Here is a 26,451-nt window from a genome sequence, read left to right as displayed (position 1 = left end):
AACTACTCCCGATCACCGAAGAATTCAACGAGGACATCAGAATGGAATTTGGTCCAGAAAAATGCAGACCACCCACACCGCACCAGGGAAAATTATTTGGCCGAAACTACCAGCTGCTGATTGGAAAAGAGATCGAAGCTGTGACAAAACGAGTGACCTACAAATACCTAGAGATGATGCAGGCTGAGTAGTTAGAGCACAAGGAAATCAAGAAGTGCCTGATCGAAAAATATCATCAGAAACTCAGAAGCTTGCTAAAAGCAAAATTGAACCGAGAGAACACAGTTAAAGCCATAAACACCTATGCAGCTCCAATACTAATAAACTCATTCGGGGTCATAGGTTGGATTAACACCGAGCTAGAAGATATCATGCGAAAGACAAGGACAATGATGACCAAGAGTTGCCAACACCACCCGAAGTCAGCAGTGGAGAGAATAACAATACCTCGGTAAGAGGGAGGAAGGAGCCTGATAGACCTGACAAAACAACAGAAAACAGTCATAATTAACCTGAAAGATTACTTTGAGAACAACACAGCACCACTCCACCAGGCCATAAGGAAGATAGATAAGTGATATACCCCCACTCAACCTAAGCGAAGAAACCCCTCCTGCCCAAATGGTACAAGAAACGGAGATAGAAAGATAGACAAAGAAGACACTCCATGGCAGACACTACAATGACCTCCATCAAGCTCACATCGATAACATTGCTTCCAATGCATGGCTCACAAGCGGGACGCTCTTCCCGAGACTGGAGGATTCATGCTGGCCATCCAAGACCAGGTAATCAACACCAGAAACTATAGAAAATTCAGCTCAAAGGAGCCCAGAATGTGAGATGACACATGTCGACCATGCCACCTAGCCTCAGAAACGATCCCACACATCACCAGGCTGTGCAAGGTGATCACCCAGACTGAGTACACTCAATAGACACCACCAGATAGACAGGATAATACATTAGAAGCTAGCGAGGATATACCAGTTGACCCAAGAAAGTGTACCATACTACAAGTACGAACCCCAGGCAGTACTAGAGACCCGAACCCACAAGCTGTACTGGGACCGCGCCATAATAATGGATAAGACCATCCCGCACAACAGACCGGACATAACCCTTGTGTACAAGATGGAAAAGGCTACCTACCTGATTGACATTGTGGTGCCGAACACTAGCAATATCCAGAAAACCCATGAGGAAAAAATTAGGAAGTACAAGAACCTGAGACATGAGATCAAGGAGATGTGGCATATGCAAGAAGGATCAACCATCCCAATCATCGTGTCAGCAACCGGTATAGTACTAAAGACTACATAGCAGCCTAGCAGCAAAAGTCTCCCAGAGAACACCTACAAGGAACACCAGAAAGTCTCAGTCCTGAACACCTGTAGGAGAGTCAGAGATTTCCTCGACCGACAGTAACACCAGACATTACAGCCACCCTGTGTACTTAGTAGCGGTTCGCGTCACGGAGAGGAATCCCCCAATCAGGGAGAAATAATATAAGAGCAAAAAAAAAAAAAATAAAAATAATAAATAAATAATAATAATAATAATAATAATATTAATAATAATAATTCATTTGATTTTTAAGAACCATTTGGAACAGTTTCGGGCCTCGTGTTTCCTTAAATCTAGCGGAGGGATACATAACGGCATGGTAGTTTTGCCACTTACTGGAAGCAGGCCACTACCACTTACTGGAAGCAGGCCACTACCACTTGGTGTGAGATTAAATAAGAGCTTCGAGAAAGAGGACAGCGGAGACAGCTTCTCCTGGCCGGATTGCAATTCCAGAGCCACCATGGGGAAAGACAACTCTTTCTGGTTAGGCTTTTATTTCTGTTGGGATGCATACTGACTCAAAGCGCCCTGTGTATCTTCACTATGAACTTCACTACTCTCAGGGGTTTTAAACAAGATATAATGATACCTCGTTTGCCTTAGTTTCTTCTACACAATTTTTAAACAAATATAAGGTGAAGAGTTATTTGCTAAAAAGTGTAATCTACTGCGAAACGACAGATAAAGCAAAAAATCATTTAGCGCATAAAAATAAAGTTATTTAAAATTATAAATTAGAGCATAAAAAGAAAATAAAACGAAAAATACTAATATACGTTTTATTTTGACAATAACTGGTACGCGAGGAACTTTTGTGGGCTTTTTTCACTCCGTGGCTGAGTTAGTCGTTCTCAGGCGTAGATAGCAGAGTATTCCCCTCCCCCCCAAACTGGTATTTTTTCGTCCAGCAAAACAGGCAAATCGACCAGAGAACACGAGTATATGTAAGAGATTACGGGATGCCGTAATATAATAATTTGAATTTGAATTTGACTATAACTGACGTAGATAATAACGATATCATCGCATGCTTGATATGAAACTCCTCTTGTGAAGTATGGTATTCAGAGAGATCATGCAGCAGACGACAGTGTGGCGGTCGTCTGCTGTATGATCTTAGAACAAAATAAAGAAAATATATTTAAAAAAAAAAAATTATGATACAATCTGTAAAGCGCAGAGTAGAACATAACTATGTGCGGTAAATACGTATAATTGCTATATTGGGAGCCATTACAAGTAATGGGTGTTACGGGATTCATGGATTCTTTTTGGAAGGAACTCTCGGTAGGAACTGTGGATGGAGAATAGCTAAAGAATGTTGTTTGAATCCTCCTACTTTACACTTTTTGTATTTAAGTAAGTGATAGAAATAATCATTTATATTAAAATTTAAAAAAAACGTTTAAATGCGACTTATTAATTTATTTTATGTAAAATGCCTTTAAACTTTCTAATAGTAGAATTTGTTTTTAGATAAATACGATATAAATAATTTATAAAATAAGTTGATATTGTTCTAATTATCTGTTGTTTCTAGTCTTTAGTAAAGGGTGTTTGTAGTATTGATAAATTTAGTGATTTATTATTACCAAAATAAAAAATATCCTTTTTTTCTCCCTAAAAAACTTAGCCAGAAAAAAGGATATTTTTTATATTATAAATATAAAAATTTTATATTTATAATATAAAAAGCCTTCTATTCTGTATTTATTAAATCCTTCTATAAAAAGCCTTCTATTCTGTATTTATTAAATCCTTCTATAAAAAGCCTTCTATTCTGTATTTATTAAATCCTTCTATAAAAATCCTTCAATTCTGTATTTATTAAATCCTTCTATAAAAAGCCTTCTATTCTGTATTTATTATTACTTTTTTACTATGTACTCAGGTAGGATTAGCAGCAGAAAGTGTTATGTCTGTTATGACCAATAAACTAGTGCTGTTAGTAATGGGTCATACATTTTTTTTTTTTTTTTGGTTTGGTTACTGTATGAATTTGGCAGCCATCTATACTATTTTGCACATTAGTAATTTATGGCAATAATCAGGACTGCTTGACCCTTATGCAATAGCAATTCCACCCCTGCACCATCTACCATACATTATTCTGGGTTTTTCAGCCCACATAGGAAGGAAACTGGCCCAAAAATATGCACTTGTACAATCTACAAACATAATACATGATAAACCAAATGCACCACATGAACTGAATATACAACTGACACATTATGATCTAGGAAGCTAATGCAGAAAAAATCACAAAGCAACAGTAACAAGTGGCTGAGGACAGCAGGTGTCCAGACTTATTCTAGAAATCTGCATAAAATAATAATCATTACATGTGCACACATGCATGTGCGTTCACTTCTTTTTTTATCCCTGTTAGGTGAAATTTTGAAGTTTATTTGCTAATATTGTATTTTCTTATTTTTTTTTCTAGTTCATACTATTTTATGTGTGGTGTCACCAGTTTCATTAGAAAATTACCAACATGGTAGTTTATGGTCACATCAGAGGAAGAAACGAGATACTGGAGCAGATGCTAGGCTAAAATGTGAGCCAGATGCAGTGAGTTAATGCTTTTATTTTATTATTATGGCAGCCATCGTTGGGCACTAAATTTTGTTTATGATAACTATGCCAAAATAATTGATTCAAAACCTACTGATGTACTAGAAGAAACACATATTTTATGACTGCTACTAGTATAACATGGATTTGTACAGTCTGACAAGTACAGGTCACTGTTGAAAAAAAGCCGTGAATTAGGGTTGAATTTGAAAGTGTCTGCAATTCTGCCCAGACACGATAGGAAGGAGTATATGATGAGAGGCTTGTTGATCAATTCGACCCTGGAAGGATTGTGCAAGGCTCAAGGGGTAGAATTTTTTTCAGCCTGGTCTGTACTTGTTAACAGGAGAGACTGCTTCTACAGGGATGGGATACACTTAAATAGAAAGGGTGCAAGAATGTTTACTGATGCTATTGAGGCAGTGTTAGGTGGGTCGGAAAACTGCTAGATTGGGGGGATACAAGGAATAATAGATTAACAGTAGCCACTGGCAGAGGTGAAAGTGATTCTTGCACTGCTTCTATTGGAATGAGCCGCAGCCTGGAAAATAAGATGCAGGATATTTCAGAGACTGCTGGGAATCATTGGGGTACAAATAAACACATAGGTTGTGTTAGGGTAGCTAAGAAAAAGAACAGGTGCTTGTATACTTGCATGTACACCGATGCTAGGAGTTTAGTAAATAAATTTGATGAATTTGAGGTACTGCTCAAAACATCAAAGGCAGATATTGTGGGGATTTCAGAGACGTGGTGTCACACAGATATAAGGAATGCAGAACTGGAATTTGGGGAGTACAATGTCTACAGAAAGGATAGACAGGGTAGGAAGGGAGGAGGGGTTAAGAAATACATAAAATCCAAGGAAGTGAAGCCAGTCGACATTGCTGGACAGTGCAGTGTCGAGTCAGTTTGGTGTGACATAAGCATTGGGAGATCAAAATTGAGAGTAGAAGTGTGCTATAGGCCTAATGACTCTGATGAGTATAATAAGAAACTGTACGGGAAAATAGAGTGGGCCAGTAAATCAGAGAGTCTTATAATGGGGGATTTTAATTTCCCAGATATTGACTGGAATTTGGGGGCCGGTCACTCACACACTAGCAAGGCTTTTGTGGATTTATTAGATGATTGTTTTCTACATCAGCATGTTCGGGAGGCAACTAGAGGGAGTAATACTCTTTATCTGATTATCAGTAGTGATTCTTCATGCATTAAGAATCTGCAGATAAAGCAACCACTAGATGGTAGTGATCACAGAGTACTGATGTGGGATTTACTCAAAGATGTAACTACCTTCAGGGATAAAGGGAAGGGATTTTGCTTTCATAAAGGTGACTATGGTGGTCTGACAATTTTAAAATTCTATACAGTGGGACCAACTGATGATGTTACCAACAGCAAATTCAAAATGGGAAGCATTCAAAGAACTTATCTTGGAAGCTACTAGGCTTTACATACCAAATAAGAAATATTGTTCAAGGTTTAGGTCTAAATGGATGTCAGATGAACTAATGAGACATATGGCAGAGAAGAAAAATGCATGGGATACATACAAATTAACACGTGACACAGAAGCCTATGATAGATACAAGTTGATCTGTAACCAAGTTACAAAGGAGGTTAGGCAGGCGAAGGCAGATTACGAGAAATCTTTGGCAAGGGATGCAAAGAAAAACAGCAAAGAGTTCTTTACTTATGTAAACTCTAGAAGGAAGGGGATGAATCAGGTTGGTCCACTTGATATCGATGGGTCAACTGTTGATGATCCTGCTCAGGTAGCTAACAAACTGAATGAATATTTTGCATCAACATTCACACATGAGGAGTTATTCAGCGAGGGGAATGCCAGAGGTGTATTCAACTCTGACAGTAAGCTAGAGAATCTTGTAATAACTGAGAGTAAAGTGGAGGAGAAATTGTTGAAGATAAATACAAGAAAGGCACCTGGGGTGGATGGGATCTATCCAGTTATATTAAAGGAGGCAGCAAAGGAAGTAAGCAAACCCTTAGCCATAATTATGAGAGTTTCCTTGGACTCAGGGGAAGTACCCATGGACTGGAGATGTGCAAATGTGACCCCAATTCGCAAAGGAGGATCAAAGGGCGACACAAGTAATTATAGACCTGTTAGTTTAGCTTCTGTTCCTGGAAAATTAATGGAGGCACTGGTTAAAGAAGCACTGCAGCATCATCTAGACAAGACTTCAGTTATAGCTCAGACACAGATGGTTTTGTTAAGGGGAAGTCTTGCCTGACCAATTTGATTGGATACTATGATGCAGTCACAAAAGAACTGGATGCAGGGAATAACTTTGATATTATATACTTGGATCTTAGAAAGGCTTTTGATACTGTTGCACATGGAAGACTGCTGCACAAATTGGAGCAGTGTGGCATTGGAGGCAAATTGCTGCTATGGATAAAGGGGTGGTTCAGGGGGAGAAGACAGAGAGTGGTAATCAATGGACACTGCTCATCGTGGACTAATGTTATTAGTGGAGTCCCTCAGGGTTCAGTATTGGGTCCATTATTGTTTTCTGTATTTATAAATGATATTGATGATGGTATATCAAGCTTAATGTCCAAGTTTGCAGACAATACGAAGGTTGGCAGGGTTGTCAAGGACACTACTGACACTATGCTACTGCAACAGGATCTGGAAAGGTTGAGCAGATGGGCTGAGAGGTAGCAAATGAAGTTTAACATTGACAAATATAAAGTACTACATATGGGAAACAGCAACCCCAGAGCAACGTATCAACTCTGTGGTACTACACTGACAGTGGTAGAGAATGAAAGGGACCTGGGGGGTGGTTGTGCAGGCAGATATGAAGTTTTCTGAGCAGTGCAGACAGGCTGCAAGAGTAGCTCATGGTGTATTGTCTATGATATATATTGGAAATTTTCTAGCAGGGATAAGGAGGTGATTATTCTCTTGTATAAGGCAATGGTCAGACCACACCTAGAGTACTGTATACAGGTCTGGAGGCCTCATTTCAAGAAGGATGTAGAGATGCTGGAACGAGTACAGAGAAGGGCAACAAGATTAGTGAATGGAACAAAGGGGTGCTCTTACGAAGAAAGGCTTAAGTTTTGCAAATTACAGTGTCTGGAGACTAGGCACCGGTGAGGTGATCTGATAGAGGTGTATAAAGTCTTGAATGGTTTGAGCATGCTCAATACTGATGGAATTCTTCCTCTTGCTCAGAATAATCACCTGAGAGGGCATAAATTGAAATTGAGAAAAGACAGATGTAGGATAGACGTGAGGAAATTTGCCTTTAGCCAGCGGGTGGTTGGTTGGTGGAATAGACTTCCATCCCTTGTCGTGGAAGTTGATAGCCTAAATAAGTTTAAAGCTCAGCTGGACAGATATTTTGAACGAACAGAGGGGTGAAGTGGAAGTGGTTGTTTTTTATTTATATATTTATTTATTTATTTGTTTTTTTTTTTTTGGCTGATGCTGCATAAGCTTGCTTTCTTGCATCAAATGCCTCTACTAATGCTAATGCTAATTTTTGGTGCCTACGGCCAAGCCACGGATATGAGCCATTAGTTTCATAAATTTTTATTAAATTATTATTTAATAATGAATAAATGCAGTTATTATTTAATTAAGGGAAATCAAAAGGTGACACGAGTAATTACAGACCTATTAGCTTAACTTCTGTTATAGGGAAATTAATGGAGTCACTGATTAAAAAAGCAGTACAGTACCATCTAGACAAGAATGCAGTTATACTGCAGTCACAGCATGGATTTGTTAAGGGATAATCTTGTCTAACTAATATGATTGTATACTATGATGCAGTAACAAAGGAATTGGATGCAAAAGGACACTGCTGTTTGTGGACTAATGTTATTAGTAGAGCCCTCAAGAGTTCAGTGCTGGGCCCATTGTTGCTTTCTTTATTTATTGATGATCTTGATGAAGGTATATATCAGGCTTAATGTCTAAGTTTGCAGATGATGCAAGGATTGGCAGGATGGTTAATGACAGTAATCAAGGTGCTGCAAGATATAGAGAAATACTGTAGCAAGATCTAGAGAAATTAGGCAGTTAAAATTTAACCTTGGTATATGGGTAGCAGTAATCCTAGATTAACATATCACGTGTATGGTGCTACACTCAGAGTGGTAGAGAATGAAAAAGACCTGGGGGTAATTGTGCAGTCAAATATTAAGTTCTCTGAGCAGTGTAGACAGGCTGCCAGGACAGCTCATTTGGTTTGGCAGTGATATACAGAAATTTTGCTAGTGGGAGATAAGAAGGTAATTATCCCATTATACAAGGCAGTGGTTAGGCTGCATCTTGTGTACTGCATACACAGGGTCAGCTTAAGGCACAATCGAGTGGTTCCCCCTAACAGGCGCCAAAATTTAGGGGCCACAAAATGACCTGAAAATTCACTGATTTGCTATAAATTTCAATTTGGAGAGGATACACCAAAAAATCTCGCATGGGGCACTGATAGACCTGGGGACGCTTCTGTGCATACAGGTTTTGAGGGGCTCATTTTAGGAAAGATGTGGATCTACTGGAAGAAGGATCCACATCTTTCCATTGGTGAGGGGAACAAAATGGTGGTCATACAAAGAAAGGGTTCAGTTCAGCAAATTGCAGCATCTGGAGATTAGGTACTGTGAGGTGATCTGATAGAGGTGTTTAAGGCTTTGAATGGATTGAGAAAGCTCAATGCTGATGGTATTCTGCATCTTGCTCAGACTACACACATGAGGGGACAAATTCAAATTGGGTAAGGATGGTTGCAGAATAAATGTGCAGAAGTTTACTTCCAGCCAACAGGTGGTTAATTGTTGGGACAAACTTACATCTGTTTTTGTGGAAGTGGGTAGTTTGAATAAATTCAAGGAGAAAATTGACAAACTATTGAGAGGATGCACAGGTGGGAAGGGTTTCTTTTTTTTTTTTTTTGGTTTGTTTTGGCTGATGCTTTATAAGCGTACTTCCTTACATCATTTGTTAATACTAATCCTCGTTATTATCTTTCATTCAACCAGTCTTCATTCTTTGGAATACTGATTTCGGATTCATTGAGCTTTTACTGAGATCCTGTCTCTGATTGATTTACTAATTTGGGAAGTACCTTTGATGTTAAAGTAGCCATTTGGTTTTTATTTGTTATTTTGTATCACATTTGTTTTTTGCTATATTTCACCTTTGGGTCAACTCATAGAGCTGTGAGCCTAAATGTGAAGCATAGTTGACCATTAAAACTAATGTCAGTTTTATTGATATAATTATCTAAGTGAAATCATTATTATTCTTTTTATTGTTGTTCTGTTATTTTACTGTTATTTATATGGTTATTCTTTCTTGCATTTATAACTTTGTGTATTGCTGATTATTTAACACAGGTATTAACATTCAGTACTGTAAAATACAAAAACAGTAGAATTGGTGCTGTGATCATGATTTTATCACTGTGAACAACTCAGGCAATTGACTAGAATGCCAATGACTAGAACACCACTAACCAGAATGGCTAGTTAGTGGTGCTGACTCTGCCATAAATGAATAAAAAATTAACTTATGAATAAAAATATTTTAGACCCTCCTAAAAATGCATCACCTTGGTTCACAATGAGTTTAATGTTTCTGGATGTGGCCCATACTTTGAAAAAAAATTGTACATCTATCCCACCTCAGATTCCAGGTGAGAATTTTTTCTCAGATTCCACCAGATTCCCACTCCTCAATGAAATTGATTTAACATGGGATGAGATATACTGATTTCATCTTGGAAGGTTAGTCTTACGTGACATGCCGCACAAGAATCCTGGGGGGGGCATATTCTCGGGGTCTTGCATATCATGAAAATGTTCTCTTTAAAGCAAAACTTAATACTAAACTTTGGGCGGGTTTATACCTGAGCCCATAAATTCCTACCAGACCCCCTTCATCCATATTATCTTATTCCTTAGCCACTTCAAAACCACCTTTACTCATACTGTCCTTTTACTCAGACCTCTTGCATCTTCTAATTTGCAATCTGCATTATTTTCTTTTTCTTGTGTTAATTACTTTTATTGATCTCACATTTCCTTGTCTTTTGATTCCCTATGATTTTGTTCATTTCTTGGCTTTAATAATTTACTTCAGTTCCATTGTTTTCATCTCTTCCAAAGCATCAGTATTATTACTGATATCACTCATGTATGTGTACCCCAAGTGCACTTGTTTTGTTAAACTGTGGGTTGTGGAGAGTGAATCTTAATGTAGTATACAAGTAATTAAAAAAAAATTATGGCACTCGGAGCTTGTGTCCAGAAACAGCCAGGTGTCGCCCTGCTGTGTACAAATAGCACAGTAAATAAGGCTGTGGGAACTTCACCTTTCTGGCCAGTAGTGACACATAAGTGAAATGCTTTGTTTTCAGTTCAGGTCATTTTAATGACATTGTTTTTGTCACAGCTGTCACTCTATGCATACACCGATGAGCAAAAACATTATGACCATCTACCTAATATGACGTTGGTCCTCCACATGCAGACAAAACAGCTCGTACCCAGCAAGGCATGGACACTACAAGATTTCTAAATGTGTCTTGTGGTATCTGGTACCAGTCTCGTACAATCTGAGCAGTGTGGCATGGTGCATTATCCTGCTGAAAGACGGCACCGCCAGAGGGGAAGACCATTGCCATGAAAGGGTGTACCTGGTCAGCAGTGATGTTTAGATAGGAGGTAGACGTCAGAGTGCCCAGGCACATGGATGACTGGACCCAGGGTATCCCAGCAGAACATCACCCAAAGCATGACACCGCCGCCACTGACTTGTTTTTGTCCCACTGTGCATCCAGGCACCATCACTTCCTCAGGTAAATGACACACACGTACCCAGCCATCCACATGGTGCCATAGGAAACGTGATTCATCGGACCAGACGACCTTCTTCCAACAACTCAAGGTCCAGTTTCATGCTCGTGTGTCCATTGTAGCGCTGTCACTATGGACCATCATTAGCATCGGCACTCAGAGCGGCCTGCCGCTATGCAGGCCGTTTTCAGCAGGGTTCAATTTACTGTATGTTGTGACACATTACTCCCGTCACCAGCATTCCAATTACCATCCAGTTGCACCACAGTCGCCCTTCTGTTGCCATGTACCATCTGGGAAAGCCTTCACTCACCTCGAGCATCGATGAGCCATGGTCATCCAACACATTGCTGGCAGTTCGTATGTTTCCCCTCCTTGGACCACATTTGGTAGGTACTAACCACAGCTGACTGTGAGCACCCCACCAGCTATGCTGTTTTGGATATGCTCTGAACCAGTCGTCTGGCCATTACAATTTGGCCTTTGTCAAACTCGCTTAAGTCTGCTGCCTTTCCCATCTGTAGAACAAGAGTAACACTGATTAACAGAGCTCAGTATCAGGTGTTTTTTATACTGTGTCCCGACCTGTGCACGCGCCATAGTTCACTTACAGTTGCTTCGATTTGCAAAACGACTCGCTGGTCATAATGTTTTGGCTCATCGGTGAATACTCCCCACCGTGACTTATGGAAGTGAAACTTGGGCACTCACCAAAAGAATGGAAGAGAAGCTGAGAACTACGCAGCTTGGAAGAATGGAATGAATTATATTGGGAATCAGACTGTTAGATAAGAAGAGAAACACATGGATTAGGCAGCAAACTGAAGTAAAGGACATTCTTATTAAAGCTAAAGAACTAAAATGGTCTTGGGCAGGACACATAGGTCAAAGACATGATGATAGATAGAATAAGAAAATAACAGAATGGTACCCAAAAGGAGCTAGAAGAAAACCTGGAAGACAATGACAGAGATGGACAGATGAAATTCACGAGTTTGTGGGTAGTAAATGGATGGTCGTGGCACAACACAGAAGGAACTGTAAAGTTGCTGGAGAGGCCTTCGTCCTGCAGTGGATTGAAAATGGCTGATGATGATGATGATGATATAGCATAATTGTGGTTTTGAAAAATATAAAGACTTGCAAAAACATTTTAGGATTAGCATTAGTAGAGGCACATGATGCAAGAAAGCAAGCTTATATAGCATCAACCAACAAAAAACCCCTTCTCACTTCACCCATCCACTCGCTCCAAATGTTTATCTAGTTCTGCCTTGAATTTATTTAAGCTGTCAACTTCTACAACAGATGAAAGTTTGTTCCAGCAATCAACCAACCACTGGCTAAAGGCAAATTTCTACACATCTATTCTAAAACTGTCTTTCCTCAATTTGAATTTATATCCCCTCAAGCAACTAATCTGGGCATGAGGAAGAATCCCGTCAGTATTGAGCTTGCTCAAACCATTCAAGGCCTTATACACCTCAATCAGATCACTTCGCATTTGCCTAGTCTCCAGACACTGCAATTTGCAGAACTTAAGCCTTTCTTTATATGAGTAACCCTTTGTTCCATTCACCAATTTCATTGCCCTTCTCTGTACTCGTTCCAGTAGCTATACATCCTTCCTAAAATGAGGCCTTCAGAACTGTATACAGTACTCAAGGTGTAGCCTGACCGTGGCTTATACAAGGGGATAATTACTACCTTATCTCTGCTAGAAAAATTTCTGTATATCATTGACAAGACACCATGAGCTACTCTTCCAGACTCTCAGCACTACTCAGAAACTTCATATCTGACTGCACAGTTACCCCCAGGTCTTTTTCATTCTCTATCACCCCGAGTGTAGTGCCACCCAGTTGATACATTATTCTGGGGTTACTGCTACCCATATGCAGTATTTACATTTGTCAATGTTAAACTTCAGTTGCCACCTCTCAGCCCATCTGCTCAACTTTTCTAGGTCCTGTCATTAGTGTCATAAACAACTTTCGTATCATCTGCAAACTTGGACATAAACCTGATATACCTTCATGAATATCATTGATAAATACAAAAAACAACAATGGACCCAACAACAAATCCTGGGGGACTCCACTAATAACATTAGTCCACGAAGAGAATTGTCCATGATTACCACTCTTTGTCTTCTCCCATTCAGCCATCCCATAGCAGTAATTTGCCCTTAATGTCACACTGCTCCAATTTGTACAGTAGTCTTCCATGTGCAACAGCATCAAAAGCTTTCCTAAAATCCAAGTATATTATATCAAAATTATCTTTTTCATCCAGTTACTTTTAACACATCATAATATCCAATTAAATTGGTCAGACAAGACTTCCCCTTAAACTCATGCTGTGTCTGAACTGCAACTGCAGCCTTGTATAGATGATCCTGACAGTGCTTCTTTAACCAATGTCTCCATGAATTTCCCTTGAACAAAAGTTAACAGGTCTGTAATTACTTGTGTCACCCTTTGATCCTCCTTTGTGAATTGGGGTCACATTTGCACATCACCAGTCCATGGGGACCTCCCCAGAATCCAAGGAAGCTCTCATAATTATGACTAAGAGTTTGCTTACTTCCTTTGCTGCCACCTTTAATATAACTGGATAGATCCCATCCACCCCAGGTGCCTTTCTTATGTTTAACTTCAACAATTTCTCCTCCACTTTGCTCTCAGTTATTACAAAATCATTTAGCTTCCTGCCAGAATTTGATAAATTTCTGGCATTTTCCTCCCTGAATAACTCCTCATGTGTGAATGTAGATGCAAAATACTCATTCAGTTTGACAGCTACCCGAGCAGTATCCTCAACACTCGAACCATCGATATCAAGGGGACCAATTTGATTCATTCCCTTTCTTCTACAGTTTACATAAGTAAAGAACTCTTTGCTGTTTTTCTTTGCATCATTTGCCAAAGATTTCTCATAATCTGCCTTCGCCTGCCTAACCTCCTTTGTGACTTGATTACACAGCTGATATCTACCCTAGGCTTTTGTGTCACCTGATAATTTATATGCTTCCCATCCATTTTTCTTCTCTGCCGCAAGTCTCATTATTCATCTGACATCCATTTAGGCCCAAACCTTGAACAATATTTCTTAATCGGTATGAAAAGCCCAATAGCTTCCAAGATTAATTCTTTGAATGCTTCCCGTTTAGAATTTGATGTTGGTAACATCGTCAGTTGGTCCCACTGTATGGAATTTTAAAATTGTCAGACCACCATAGTCACCTTTATGAAAGCAAAATCCCTTCCCTTTATCCCTGAAGGTAGTTACATCTTTGAGTAAATCCCACATCAGTACTCTGTGATCACTACCATCTAGTGGTTGCTTTATCTGCAAATTCTTAATGCATGAAGAATCACTACTGATAATCAGATAAAGAGTATTACTTCCTGTGGTTGCCTCTTGAACATGCTGCTGTAGAAAACAATCATCCTATAAATTCACAAAAGCTTTGCTAGTGTGTGAGTGACTAACCTACAAGTTTCAGTCAATAAATGGGGAGTTAAAATCCCCTAATATAAGACAATCTGATTTACTGGCCCACTCTATTTCTCTGTACAGTTGTTCATTATACTCATCAGAGTTGTTAGGCCTTTAACACACTCCTACTCTCAATTTTTCTTTCGCAGTGTGTCACACCAAAAAGACTCAACATTGCACTATCCACCAATGTCAACTGGATGCAATTCCTTAGATTTTCTTTTAGATTTCATGACTACTACTAAAATTATGTCTTTGTTCAACCTTTTAATAAAAAATTTTTCTCTTGATGATAATAGTATTATCTTCCAGATTTGGCCTCAAATTCGAGTTAATACTACTGATAGACTTCGTCGACTAAGGCTTCGTATGAAGGCTAGTGGTTATGATGCTTATATCATACCTTCCAATGATGAACACTTGGTAAGGTGCTCAAATTTTTATATTAAGAAAATTCTATTTTAATACTTCAGAAAAACTAATTTGGACATATCATTACAGATAGGTAACATTTATCTGTGCTTTATTCTTAAACACTTCTTTATTTACAGTGTCATTTCTTGTTAGGCTTCTCTGCTAAATTTTTCCATAAAATGCAAATTACTTTCAGTTAATATTTAAGTTAAGGATTGAAATTTCTTACTTTGGAAAGGAATTTTAAACTTACAGTAAGGCCTAGCTATAGGAACGAACAAAAAGTTGATGCTGCAAGATTTAAGAGAGTATACAAATCCTTTATGCTTTTGGTTATCTCTGTGTACACTGAGTTGTATCATACTGAGTTATATTCTTGTGTTGTTCCAAACTGCATTCAATCTCACTTTGAAAACTGCTTAATTCATTTCAATGATAAAGGCTAGATCAGTGGTTCTCAACCTCTTTTTTGCTCGTGGCCCACTTCTGAGTTTCATTCACCTCTGTGCACCCCCTCATATAGTTTAATTATAATAAATGTAATATTTATAATAAATATGTACTTTATCAACTGCACTTTTATCAACTGGTCAAGATGCTGAGGCTTTTGCAATTTCTAATGACCTTGCACAGATTGTTCGTTTACCTACAAGAATACCGGACAATCCTAACTGTACAGCCAACACACTTGATCTTTTTCTCAAAAACAACCCTTCTAAGTACACAGTCGAAATGAGTGGTCCTTTAGGTACCTCAGATCACAACTTCGTGATTGTCTCTTCTCCAATGGAGCCTTTATCTCATGGCTATTCCCAACCTCGTATTGTTTGGTATTCCAAGAATGCAAAATGGGATGACCTGCAAGATTTCTTTTCTTCTTTTCCTTTGTCTGATGACTGTTTCAAAGCTTCTGATGTCAATGTTTGCTCAGATCGTGTCAGTGAAATTATTCTTGTAGAAATGGAATCCTTTATTCCACACTCCACTCTAAAATCTCGTCCTTTATCTAAACGTTGATTTTCCAATAAATGTGCTAAAGCTGTCCAAGAGAAGAATGTTGCATATCGTAATTGGCTTGTTTCTAATTCTTCAGTTTCATTTTCTGCCTACACTAAAGCTCGCAACAATTGTAAAGCAGTTATTAATCAGTCCAAACTAGATTTTGAACAGGCTAAGGGTAGCAAACTTGCTTCTTGCCCTAATGGTAGCCGAGCATTCTGGTCTCTTGCCACAACTATTGGCACAACTTTTGTCCATTTCTGCTCCCACCTCTGTAAAAACCAGATGATTCTATTGTCACTTCAGCCAAGGATAAAGCTGAGCTGCTAACATCCCATTTTTCTTCCAACTCGTGTATTAATGATCTTGGTAAAACACTTCCCAACATGCTGCATTCAATGCCTCCTGTGTTCTTCTGTCAAAAGGATGTCAGAAGGAAGTTGATGAATCTTGATGCTTAGAAAGCTCCAGGTCCTGATGGTATTTCTCCAATTGTTCTCAAAACCTGGGCTCCTGAACTTACTCCTGTTCTTTGCCACATTTTTTCACTTTCTTATTCCAAAGGTGTTTTTCCTTCTGCTTGGAAATTTGCTCATATCCAGCCAGTTCCTAAAAAGGGTGACAAATCCCTCCCATCCAATTATCGTTCCATTTTAATTACTTCTACTCTTTCTAAAGTAATGGAGAAATCAATTAACCACCAACTCTTAACTACCTAGAAACCTTCCGTCTGATCAACGATTGCCAGTTGGATTTCGTCAGTGTTGATCCACTGGTGATATTTTGGCTTATGTTACCCATTTATGGACAGATTCAATGGAAAAGTTTGGTGAAACACAAGCAGTTGCTCTTCACATCTCAAATGCTTTCGATCGTGTTTGCATACAGGTCTTCTAAACAAGCTTCCATCTTATGGTTTGCCAACTGTTTTTTGTAATTGGTTATCCAGTTTTCTCTCTGATTACTCACTGAGGTAGATAGCTCTCTGTCTTCTAACTTCTCCACTAATGCTGGTGTCCCCCAAGGTTCAGTTCTTTTCCTAGGTGCGTCCGTAGCCAGGTGGGCAGGAGCGGCAGTGCGTAGCACACGCTTCTTGATTAGACCGGGATTCGAGCCCTTGACCACCAAATACGGAGGATGTGGAAAGGTCAGGATATGACCACCGCATATCCCCGGAGAAATATGGCTTTAGTTGCTAATGCTCCTAAAAACCAAATAACAACAACAACATCCCCTTGTATATTAATGACCTTCTTCCATTGACTGGAAATCCTATCCATAGTTTTGCCGATGATAGCATATTGCATTCCACTTTCCATTTTGAAAAACCTTGCCCTGCTGAATCAGCTTTGACTTCTTGAATATCCGCTACCAATTCCTTAAATGCCGATCTCCAGGTAATTCTCCAGTGGGGCAAAGACAACTTAGTTGATTTCAATCCTTCTAAAACTCAGCCTTCTCTTATATTTCACAAAAAGGATTCTTCTTCCTATGCTTATCTTTGGTGACACTCTGATTTCTAGACAAAATGATATATCTCTTTTGGGGATAACCCTGACTTCTAATCTCTCTTAGCACAAGCACATTACAAATAATGCTTCCTCTGCATCTAAAAAACTTGTTTTTCTCTTTCGCTCTTGGCATTACTTTTCTTCCCAACAGCTGTTCACTCTATACAAATCGCAAATCCGCCCTGCCATGGAATAGTGTTCCCGCATCTGGGACAGTGCCCCCAAAACCTCTCTCAGGCTTCTAGATTCCATTCAGAAGAGGACAGTTAGGTTAATTAATGACTCCTCTTTAACAGAGTCTCTCCACTCTCTGTCTCATAGACGTACTATTTCTGCTGCATGCCTCTTCTACAGATACGTCCATGGGCACTGTTCTTCCGAATTGGCTTCTATAATTCCCTCTCTCTATTTCAAAAAAGTTCGAACACGTGCTACCACCAGCCAACATCCATTTACTGTCGAACTTCAAACTCACAGAACCAAGTTTTCATCTTCTTCATTTATTCATTCAACTGTGGTTTTTTTCTGGAACAACCTTCCTTCATATGTATTTCCTGAAAATTACAGTCTACAGAAGTTCAAGTCTAATGTCAACCAATATCTTCTTTCGTCTTTTCAACCTCCAACCCAAGCACGGTACTAAGTACTATAGGTTCTAATACCTCTCGTGTTGGGGGTTTCATAAAAAAAAAAAAAAAAAAGAAAAAGAAAAGAAAAAAAGAAAACTTCATATCTGACTGCACAATCACCCCCAGGCCCTTTCATTCTCCACTACCTTGAGTGTAATACCACACAGCACACAATTGGTACGTTTCTGGTGGAAAAAACCATGCTACCCTTGCCTGAGACTGACTATCTTAGCCACATTGTGAAAAAGACTTATAAAAATTTATCCTGTCATCGATGGCACTTGAACTCAGGTCTTTTGCACCCTGTGTGGGGAGGATGGCGATCTTACCAACTGTGTTACTCGTGAGGTCATGTTCTTAGCCCTTCATTATCAAGAATATGCTGAAAATGGAATATAGGCCATGTTCCTAGCTCTTCATTATGAAGAATATGCTGAAGATGGAATATATGGCATATATAGAAGTTTTAAGCAACATTTTCCAGGGGAATAAAGTGCATTGTGTGGTTCAGGAAATACTATAATCATCAATGTTCTCATCATATAATCCCTCCTATCATGCTTAAGTAGAACTGCAGGCACAATAATGTTTTGACCTATCTCATGGATTTACTCCAGCATGAACTTGTATACTTTGACAAGTCTCTATTTGTTTTTGCATTACAGTAAACCCCCGCTATTCGCAGTATCTGTATTCGCGGTTTCGCGTATTCACGATCGCTGATTTAATATAAAATGAAACCTAAAAAAATGTGAATTTTAAAGCGCTGTGAATATTTTCTGCCATAAAAAAACATGGGCATGGCTAAAATTATCTTTCCTGGTCAAAATAGCGTTCAGTGGGTTGGGGGAGAGGGGTGACAATATCGCGAGCGTGGATTTTTCTCGCTAATCCTTGTTCAGTGTGTTATGCGCTTGTCATGGAAGGTTTCGTCGTTTGCTTTTAATTTATATGCTTATAAATTGAATAAATTTATCAATTTATAAATTGATATGCTTACAAAAGTGATAAATATACCATTTTGCAGTGTAAAACGGACTTTTTCGAGTGTGTTAACGGAAGAAAGTGACTTTATTGTGGACAAGTTCTTTTTTATCCCTACAAAAATATGGCTACGAATAACAAGGGAAATGTGAAAATATCAAAGGTGATGACATTAGCGAATAAAATTGAGTTATTAGACAAAATTTCTAATGGTGAAAGTGTCTCCTCGGTGGCAAAACATTATAAAATCAATGAGTCAACGGTATGATCAATCAAAAAATCTAAATAAAAAATCCGCTGTAGTGTCTGTGCAAACGCGCTAATTGCTTCAAAATTTTGCTCTGTAACTCGTGATGTTAAATTAGAAAAAATGGAAAAAGCTTTAAATCTGTGTTTAGAAGACCGAACTCAAAATAAAATTAGCATTAGCATTAGTACAGGCATTTGATGCAAGAAAGCAAGCTTATGCAGCATCAGCCAAAAAAAAAAAAAAAAAAAAAAAAAACCCACTTCCACTTCACCCCTCTGTTCGTTCAAAATACCTGTCCAGCTGAGCCTTAAACTTATTTAGGCTATCGACTTCTACGACAAGGGATGGAAGTCTGTTCCACCAACCAACCACCCGCTGGCTAAAGGCAGATTTCCGCACGTCTATCCTACATCTGTCTTTCCTCAATTTGAATTTATGCCCTCTCAGGTGATTATTCTGAGCAAGAGGAAGAATCCCATCAGCATTGAGCATGCTCAACCCATTCAAGGCTTTATACACCTCTATCAGATCACCTCGCTGGTGCCTAGTCTCCAGACACTGTAATTTGCAAAACTTAAGCCTTTCTTCGTAAGAGCACCCCTTTGTTCCATTCACTAATCTTGTTGCCCTTCTCTGTACTCGTTCCAGCAGCTCTACATCCTTCTTGAAATGAGGCCTCCAGACCTGTATACAGTACTCTAGGTGTGGCCTGACCATTGCCTTATACAAGGGAATAATCACCTCCTTATCCCTGCTGGAAAAATTCCTGTATATCATTGACAATACTCCATGAGCTACTCTTGCAGCCCGTCTGCACTGCTCAGAGAACTTCATATCTGCCTGCACAACCACCCCCAAGTCCCTTTCATTCTCTACCACTGTCAGTGTAGTACCACAGAGTTGATACGTTGCTCTGGGGTTGCTGTTTCCCATGTGTAGTACTTTACATTTGTCAATGTTAAACTTCATTTGCCACCTCTCAGCCCATCTGTTCAACCTTTCCAGATCCTGTTGCAGCAGCATAGTGTCAGTAGTGTCCTTGACAACCCTGCCAACCTTTGTATCGTCTGCAAACTTGGACATTAAGCTTGATATACCATCATCAATATCATTTATAAATACAGAAAACAATAATGGACCCAACACTGAGCCCTGAGGGACTCCACTAATAACATTTGTCCACGATGAGCAGTGTCCATTAATTCCATTAAGTTCACTCATCATTCGTGAAAAGGCAAAACTCCTTTATCAATGCTTTAGCGAAACTGGTGATAGCACTGGCGGGATAAGTTTTTTTGCTAGCAAAGGCGCTGGTTTGAAAGATTTGTTTAAAATTTCTAATAAATATTACATTTAATATTAAATTGTTTCTTATTTTCATTTCGATGCCATATGTTTGCATTTCACTATGTACTGTCTATGTACATAGTCATATTATGAAGGTACATATAATACATAGACAAAATTTCAGACTAGTTTTTCTTATATATTTCATACTTTGGAACGGAATCCCTTTATTTCTATGGGAGCCATAACTCAGTATTCGCGACATTTCTCAGGAGTATAACCCCCACGAATAGCGGGGGTTTACTGTATATCATTAATTTCTATATGAATAATCATACTCCCTTTAGTTCCCCCTAACTAATGATGTTGCTAAAAAGTAATTAATCACATCTGGTAGACTCGGTTTGTTCCATTTCTTTACTACAGAAAATATTCTCAGTTTCTTTAACAGTTGAGTCTTCCAGTAAAATTATCTTGATTAAAACCAAAGCAATCAGCATCCGAACGTCTATGCCAGGTACAGAAGATCAGGTGCTGACTGCTTGAATGCTATATCATTCAGGAAAGTGTCACTTGGCATAGTACTGGATACCAAGTGCCTGCCAAACCCTCAAATGTATTATTCTCAGGGGGCATCTAGTCACCCTCTCAAGGACTTAATCTTATTCATTAGTATGCCAAGTTAAGGTTATTGCACCATCCATATATCTAGTCCATAGTAATGCATCATCTTTCAAAGAACTGTCACCTTAATGATTTAGATCTACCAACAGATGACAACCATGATAAGCCATCAGGCTGTTTTCAACTTTCCTCTGACAGCAAGTGCACTATGGCCAGAGATGCCGATGCACCTAATAAATCCCTTCCCTCTGACAGCAGTCTGCGTCCTTATAAACAGTCCTGTTTCTAGCATTAATTGTACAAGGCGGATGGGGTTCAAAAAATATTTGTATTCACCCAGAAGTAGTTGCGATAGAAAGATGAAATGCTTTTTGTTTCAAAACTTGAAACTACTATAGCAACCACAGAAATTTTGGTTTCGATATGACAATTCCTTTTTTTTTTTTTTTTTGCAGCACCGAATGAAGTGGAGTGTCACAGTGGATAAAGTGGAATACAGATCAGTGATTAGCAGGTGAGAATATCCAAAACAACCCATGAAGAAATGATCACTGTTTATGGAGAAGGCTGCCCAGGTTACAGTGTTGTTGCACATTGGTATAAACAGGGATGTTCCTAGGGTATGTGGCATCCAGTTGCTAATTGAAATTTGGCGCCCCCTTTAAAATTTTCTTAATATGTGTATGTAAGTTTGAGGTTTTCAGGCGCCCATTGAACTTTGGCCTCCGGGTGCAGTGCACCTCTTGCACCCTCGGGACGGCCCACCTCTGGGTGGTGCCTCCGTAGCCAGGTGGGCAGGAGTAGCAGTGCGTAGCACACGCTTCTTGATTAGACCGGAGTTCAAGCCCGTGACCACCAAATACAGAGGATGCGGAAAGGTCAGGGAATGACCACTGCATATCCCCGGAGCAATATGGCCTTAGTTTCTAATGCTCCTAAAAACCAAATAACAACAAACAAACACCTCTGGGTATAAATAATTAAAATGTGGGAGAACTTCATTGCATGATGAAGAAATCCTGGGATGCCCAGCAACTGCTATAACAAAAGACGGCATTGCAAATATTTGAGGCATTATTCCTGGAAGATCACCAATTAGTGTCAAGAAACAATCTGCAGAGTGCCAAATTAGTGTAGGGTCTGTGAAGAACATCATCTATCAACAGTTGCATATGAGTATAGTGTCTGCTATATGGGTTCCAACTTCTCACCCCTTACCAAAAGAAGGAAAGGGTACAATGTGCTAGAAAAATCAAGAGGAGTTTTTTTCACTGCTAGTCACTATGGGTGAAACTTGGATCCATCACTATGATCCTGAAATTAAACAAATATCAAAACAGTGGAAGCATGCAGAATCATCTCCCCTCCCCCCAAAAAAGACAAAGGCGGAACTAAGTGCTGGCAAGGTGATGCTGTCAGTTTTTTGGGATCAGCATGGTGTAATACTAACAGATTATTTCAAAAGGGATGTACTGGGATGGCAAAGTATTATTCCAACCTCTTCATAAAGCTATGTATGCTATAAAAGGAAAAAGATGGGGAAAACTGTCAAAAGGTGTGTATCTGCTCCATGATAATGCCCCTGTGCATTCCTCGCATGCTGCACTGAGGTATGCTTACGAATGTGGGTTTGAAATATTGCCACATCCTGTTTATTTCTCCAACCTTTCACCCTCAGATTTCTTTTGCATTTCTGCCTTGAAGTCCTTTCTTCATGGAAAATACTTTGCTGCTGATGATGAGGTGATTTCTGCTGCTGAGTCATGGTTTGAAGGATAGTCAGAGGACTTCTACGAAGCTGGCCTGCAAAAGTGTATTGAGAGGTGGCAAAAATGTGTCATTTTATCTGATGACTGTGTTGAAAAAGTGTAATACATGGTGTTTGTTTCAACTTTCTATCACAATTACTTCTGGGTGACTATAAATCTTTTTTTGAATCCCCTTCCCCCGCTCATATATCTAAGATGTATACTATCTTGTTGATATACTTTTAAATTCTGGAATATCTGTAATTACAAGGAAATCCCACTTATAAATAATTTTCAATAAAGAGTAACTTAATCTTTTAAACTAGTTTAATAAGTTAAATGTGCGCAACCAAATAAGGCAGCTGATAACCTACTTTTGAAACTGAAACTAAAATTAATCATGTCCAGATATATTAGTTTTACCAGTATACAACTAGACACTAATTTGTGAAATGACTACTTAACTTAAGAAATACACTATCTTTTTTAGCATAAAATGTTTGGTAGGGTGATCAACCCTTCACTTAATTATTTATCCAAAAAAAAAACTTGACTCAATTTGCCTTCAGTTCAGTAGCTCTGAAAAAACAACCATACTCTTCACAAGTCTAGACTAGACTCAGTTTTGAATTTGGAAAATATATTCTGGAATGTTATTCTGACAGAAAGATAGATCTGCATTAAAAGTTTTCCATATTCCAATTTCTAAAATGGGCATGGTAATAAATTATAAAGCAGTATACTTAAGACTTTTGCCAACATTTGCCTCAAAAAAACTTAAGCTTGCATTCATTTTACAATCTAATTAGCAACTATTAATCTACAAAAAAATCTTATTGTTATAATTTGTTTTTTCCATCTTCAGAGCGAATATATTACTGAACATGATGAACGAAGAAAATACATATCTGGATTTTCTGGTTCTGCAGGTAGGTGACAGCTGTTATAACCTTAAACAATAGTTTATCAACTATTTATAAGTTTAGTGTAATAAGAGCTAATATGTGCTCAATATCTCCTATATTGTATTAGTTATTACATAATTTAACAGGGATTACCTTGATTTCTTTTATAAGGAAGCTTCTTGTCCAACGCTTCAGGTCCAACACATAAAAATGATTAAAAAAGGCTATTAAACATTGTCTTAATGTATTCCATACCACTAGAGTGAACACAAATCAATAGTTTGGGATAAACGCTGAGACCCCAACCTGACCCCAAAACCACCAATCGTGACAAAACTATCGGCATCGGAAAACATCATGTCAATTCTAAAATGGTTTAAAAACATTAAAATTACGTGATGGCATATTTCTTCCTCCTTAAGTTGGACATAAACTTTTCGCTAATACGTGTTCACAGGATGGAATGAAACTAATAAATGCACTGGCGTGTCTTATTTAAAAGCATTATTTATTCGTTATTGTGCATGCGTTCATAGGACCAATTATCAGATATTAGGAATGGCCTGCGAATGTTAATAGAATTTTTACATAATTTCATTTCAAGTGTTTCCGCAATGAGTAATTTACTGTAATTGTGTTGAATGTTAATGACTTTTGCCTCATTAAAAAGAAACGAATGAACCTAATTCATGCCATGAAATGCTAATTCAGAAGCGTTTGCTCTCAACCCTCGAACTGAAGCTTCGTGTTGTTTGACACAAAATTTAAACTCCCCCCCCCTTGTGGAGCCCACATACGACGAGTCGCTGTCTTTGCAAGAAATGCTATAAACTAAGTCATGTATCTGTTGCATGGAAGAATTTTTTGACTGTTGTCTTAATAAATTATGCAATTTGTTAATAGGTTTAACTATTATTCTCATGTCTGTACCTTTACACAAGTCATTCAGCTTGTTAAACCAATGTTCGACATATGGCACTGTAATAAAATGCTTTATGTCTATATTTGTTTTCTGGTAGTTATTTCTTATCTTTTCCTGAGCGAGCATATAATTTTATTAATATAGGTAATTGGATAACCTCTGTTAAGAAATCTTTTTGTTAATTCATTTATTTCTACCTGTAGTCCACTCTGTGTGGTGGAATATTTAAATGCATTTAAGAACTGGTTTAACATGATCGATTTCTTGTAAGTATACGGGTGGTAACTCTTATAATTTAACAACATATCCTTGTTCGTAGGTTTTCTATAAATATTAAAATTCATTATATCCCCTTCTCTCTGTAATGTGAAATTAAGAAAGTTAATAGATCGCATATCATCCTTTTCTGTTTCTAGAGTAAAATTTAGTCTGGTATGAATGTTGTTGAATACCCGTAAGACAGAGTTTATTGTAGTCTGATTCGTTATCATTATAATGAGGACATCGTCAAGGTATCTATCGTAATAAGAGATGTGTGATATAAATGGACTTAAATAGCTGTTCTCTATTTTTTTAAAATAAAGCTCCGAGATGAGAACACTAATGCCAAGTTCCATAGGTAAGCTGTTTGTATATCTGTTTGTATATTTTATCCTGAAATAAGATGTAATTGGCAGAAACTAATAACTTAATTAGGTCAAACATTTTATCTTTTGGGCACCTGATATTATTAGTTTTAATATCACTATTAGTAAGTAGATCCCAAATAATATCCAATGCATATGGTACGTTTACATTAGTATACAAAGACATGACGTCTAACAAGTATAATTTATGATCGTCCTTAATTTTATAGTTTTTTAATTTCATAAACAGAGGATCATAGTTTTTTATGCTGTATTTTAAACCTTCTCTAAACGATTTTATGATAGTGTAAACGAATGTTGATAAAGACGAAAAGGCAGAATTTTTATACGAGACTATTGGATGAATCGGGTTGCCTGGTTTATGTAACTTTATTTGACCAAATAGGTTGGGAACATTATATGTCCTAGCTTTAATCTGTTTCAGTTGTTGCATCGTAATATAATCATTTTTTCTATATAATTTTAAGGTTTTATTATATATATTTACTAAATTGTAGAAAACTGAAGAATCAACTTCTTGGTAACTTTTGTTGTATCAGACATGATAGTATATAATTTGTCAAAGTAATGCTTTTCATTAATTATTACAACTGTGTCACCTTTATCAGCCTATTAGCATTAGTAGAGGCATATGATGCAAGAAAGCAAGCTTATGCAGCATCAGCCAAAAAAAAAAAAAAAAAAAACCACTCCCATTTCACCCCTCTGTTCATTCGAAATACCTGTCAAGCTGAGACTTAAATTTATTTAGGCTATCAACTTCCACAACAAGGGATGGAAGTCTGTTCCACCAACCAACTACCCGCTGGCTAAAGGCAAATTTCCGCACATGCATCCTACATCTGTCTTTCCTCAATTTGAATTTATGCCCTCTCAGGTGATTATTCTGAGCAAGAGGAAGAATCCCATCGGCATTGAGCATGCTTAAACCATTCAAGGCTTTATACACCTCTATCAGATCACCTCGCTGGTGCCTAGTCTCCAGACACTGTAATTTGCAAAACTTAAGCCTTTCTTCATAAGAGCAACCCTTTGTTCCATTCACTAATCTTGTTGCCCTTCTCTGTACTCGTTCCAGCAGCTCTACATCTTTCTTGAAATAAGGCCTCCTGACCTGTATAGAGTACTCAAAGCCTGACCATTGCCTTATACAAAGGAATAATCACCTCCTTATCCCTGCTAGAAAAATTCCTGTATATCATTGACAAGACACCATGAGCTGCTCTTGCAGCCCATCCGCACTGCTCAGAGAACTTCATATCT

The 26,451-nt window shown here is 38.3% G+C and overlaps 1 protein-coding gene across 3 annotated transcripts in view; it reads left to right on the top strand.

The window, feature by feature from the left end:
• The window catches only part of LOC150081448 (xaa-Pro aminopeptidase 1-like), a 231,893-nt gene that overhangs the window by 53,564 nt on the left and 151,878 nt on the right, over positions 1 to 26,451 (top strand). For all 3 annotated transcript variants that reach the window (XM_090379308.1, XM_090379305.1, XM_090379309.1), the window contains exons 2-4: positions 3,794 to 3,921; positions 14,581 to 14,691; positions 23,580 to 23,643. In XM_090379308.1, coding sequence (XP_090235434.1) covers positions 3,794 to 3,921; positions 14,581 to 14,691; positions 23,580 to 23,643 — 303 coding nt within the window. The remainder of the gene's footprint in view (positions 1 to 3,793; positions 3,922 to 14,580; positions 14,692 to 23,579; positions 23,644 to 26,451) is intronic.

This window comes from Mastigoproctus giganteus, chromosome 8, assembly GCF_048544385.1.
Source record: "Mastigoproctus giganteus isolate SK-2022 chromosome 8, ASM4854438v1, whole genome shotgun sequence".
NCBI lineage: Eukaryota > Metazoa > Arthropoda > Arachnida > Uropygi > Thelyphonidae > Mastigoproctus > Mastigoproctus giganteus.
This window is presented reverse-complemented; position numbering and strand designations above follow the sequence as displayed.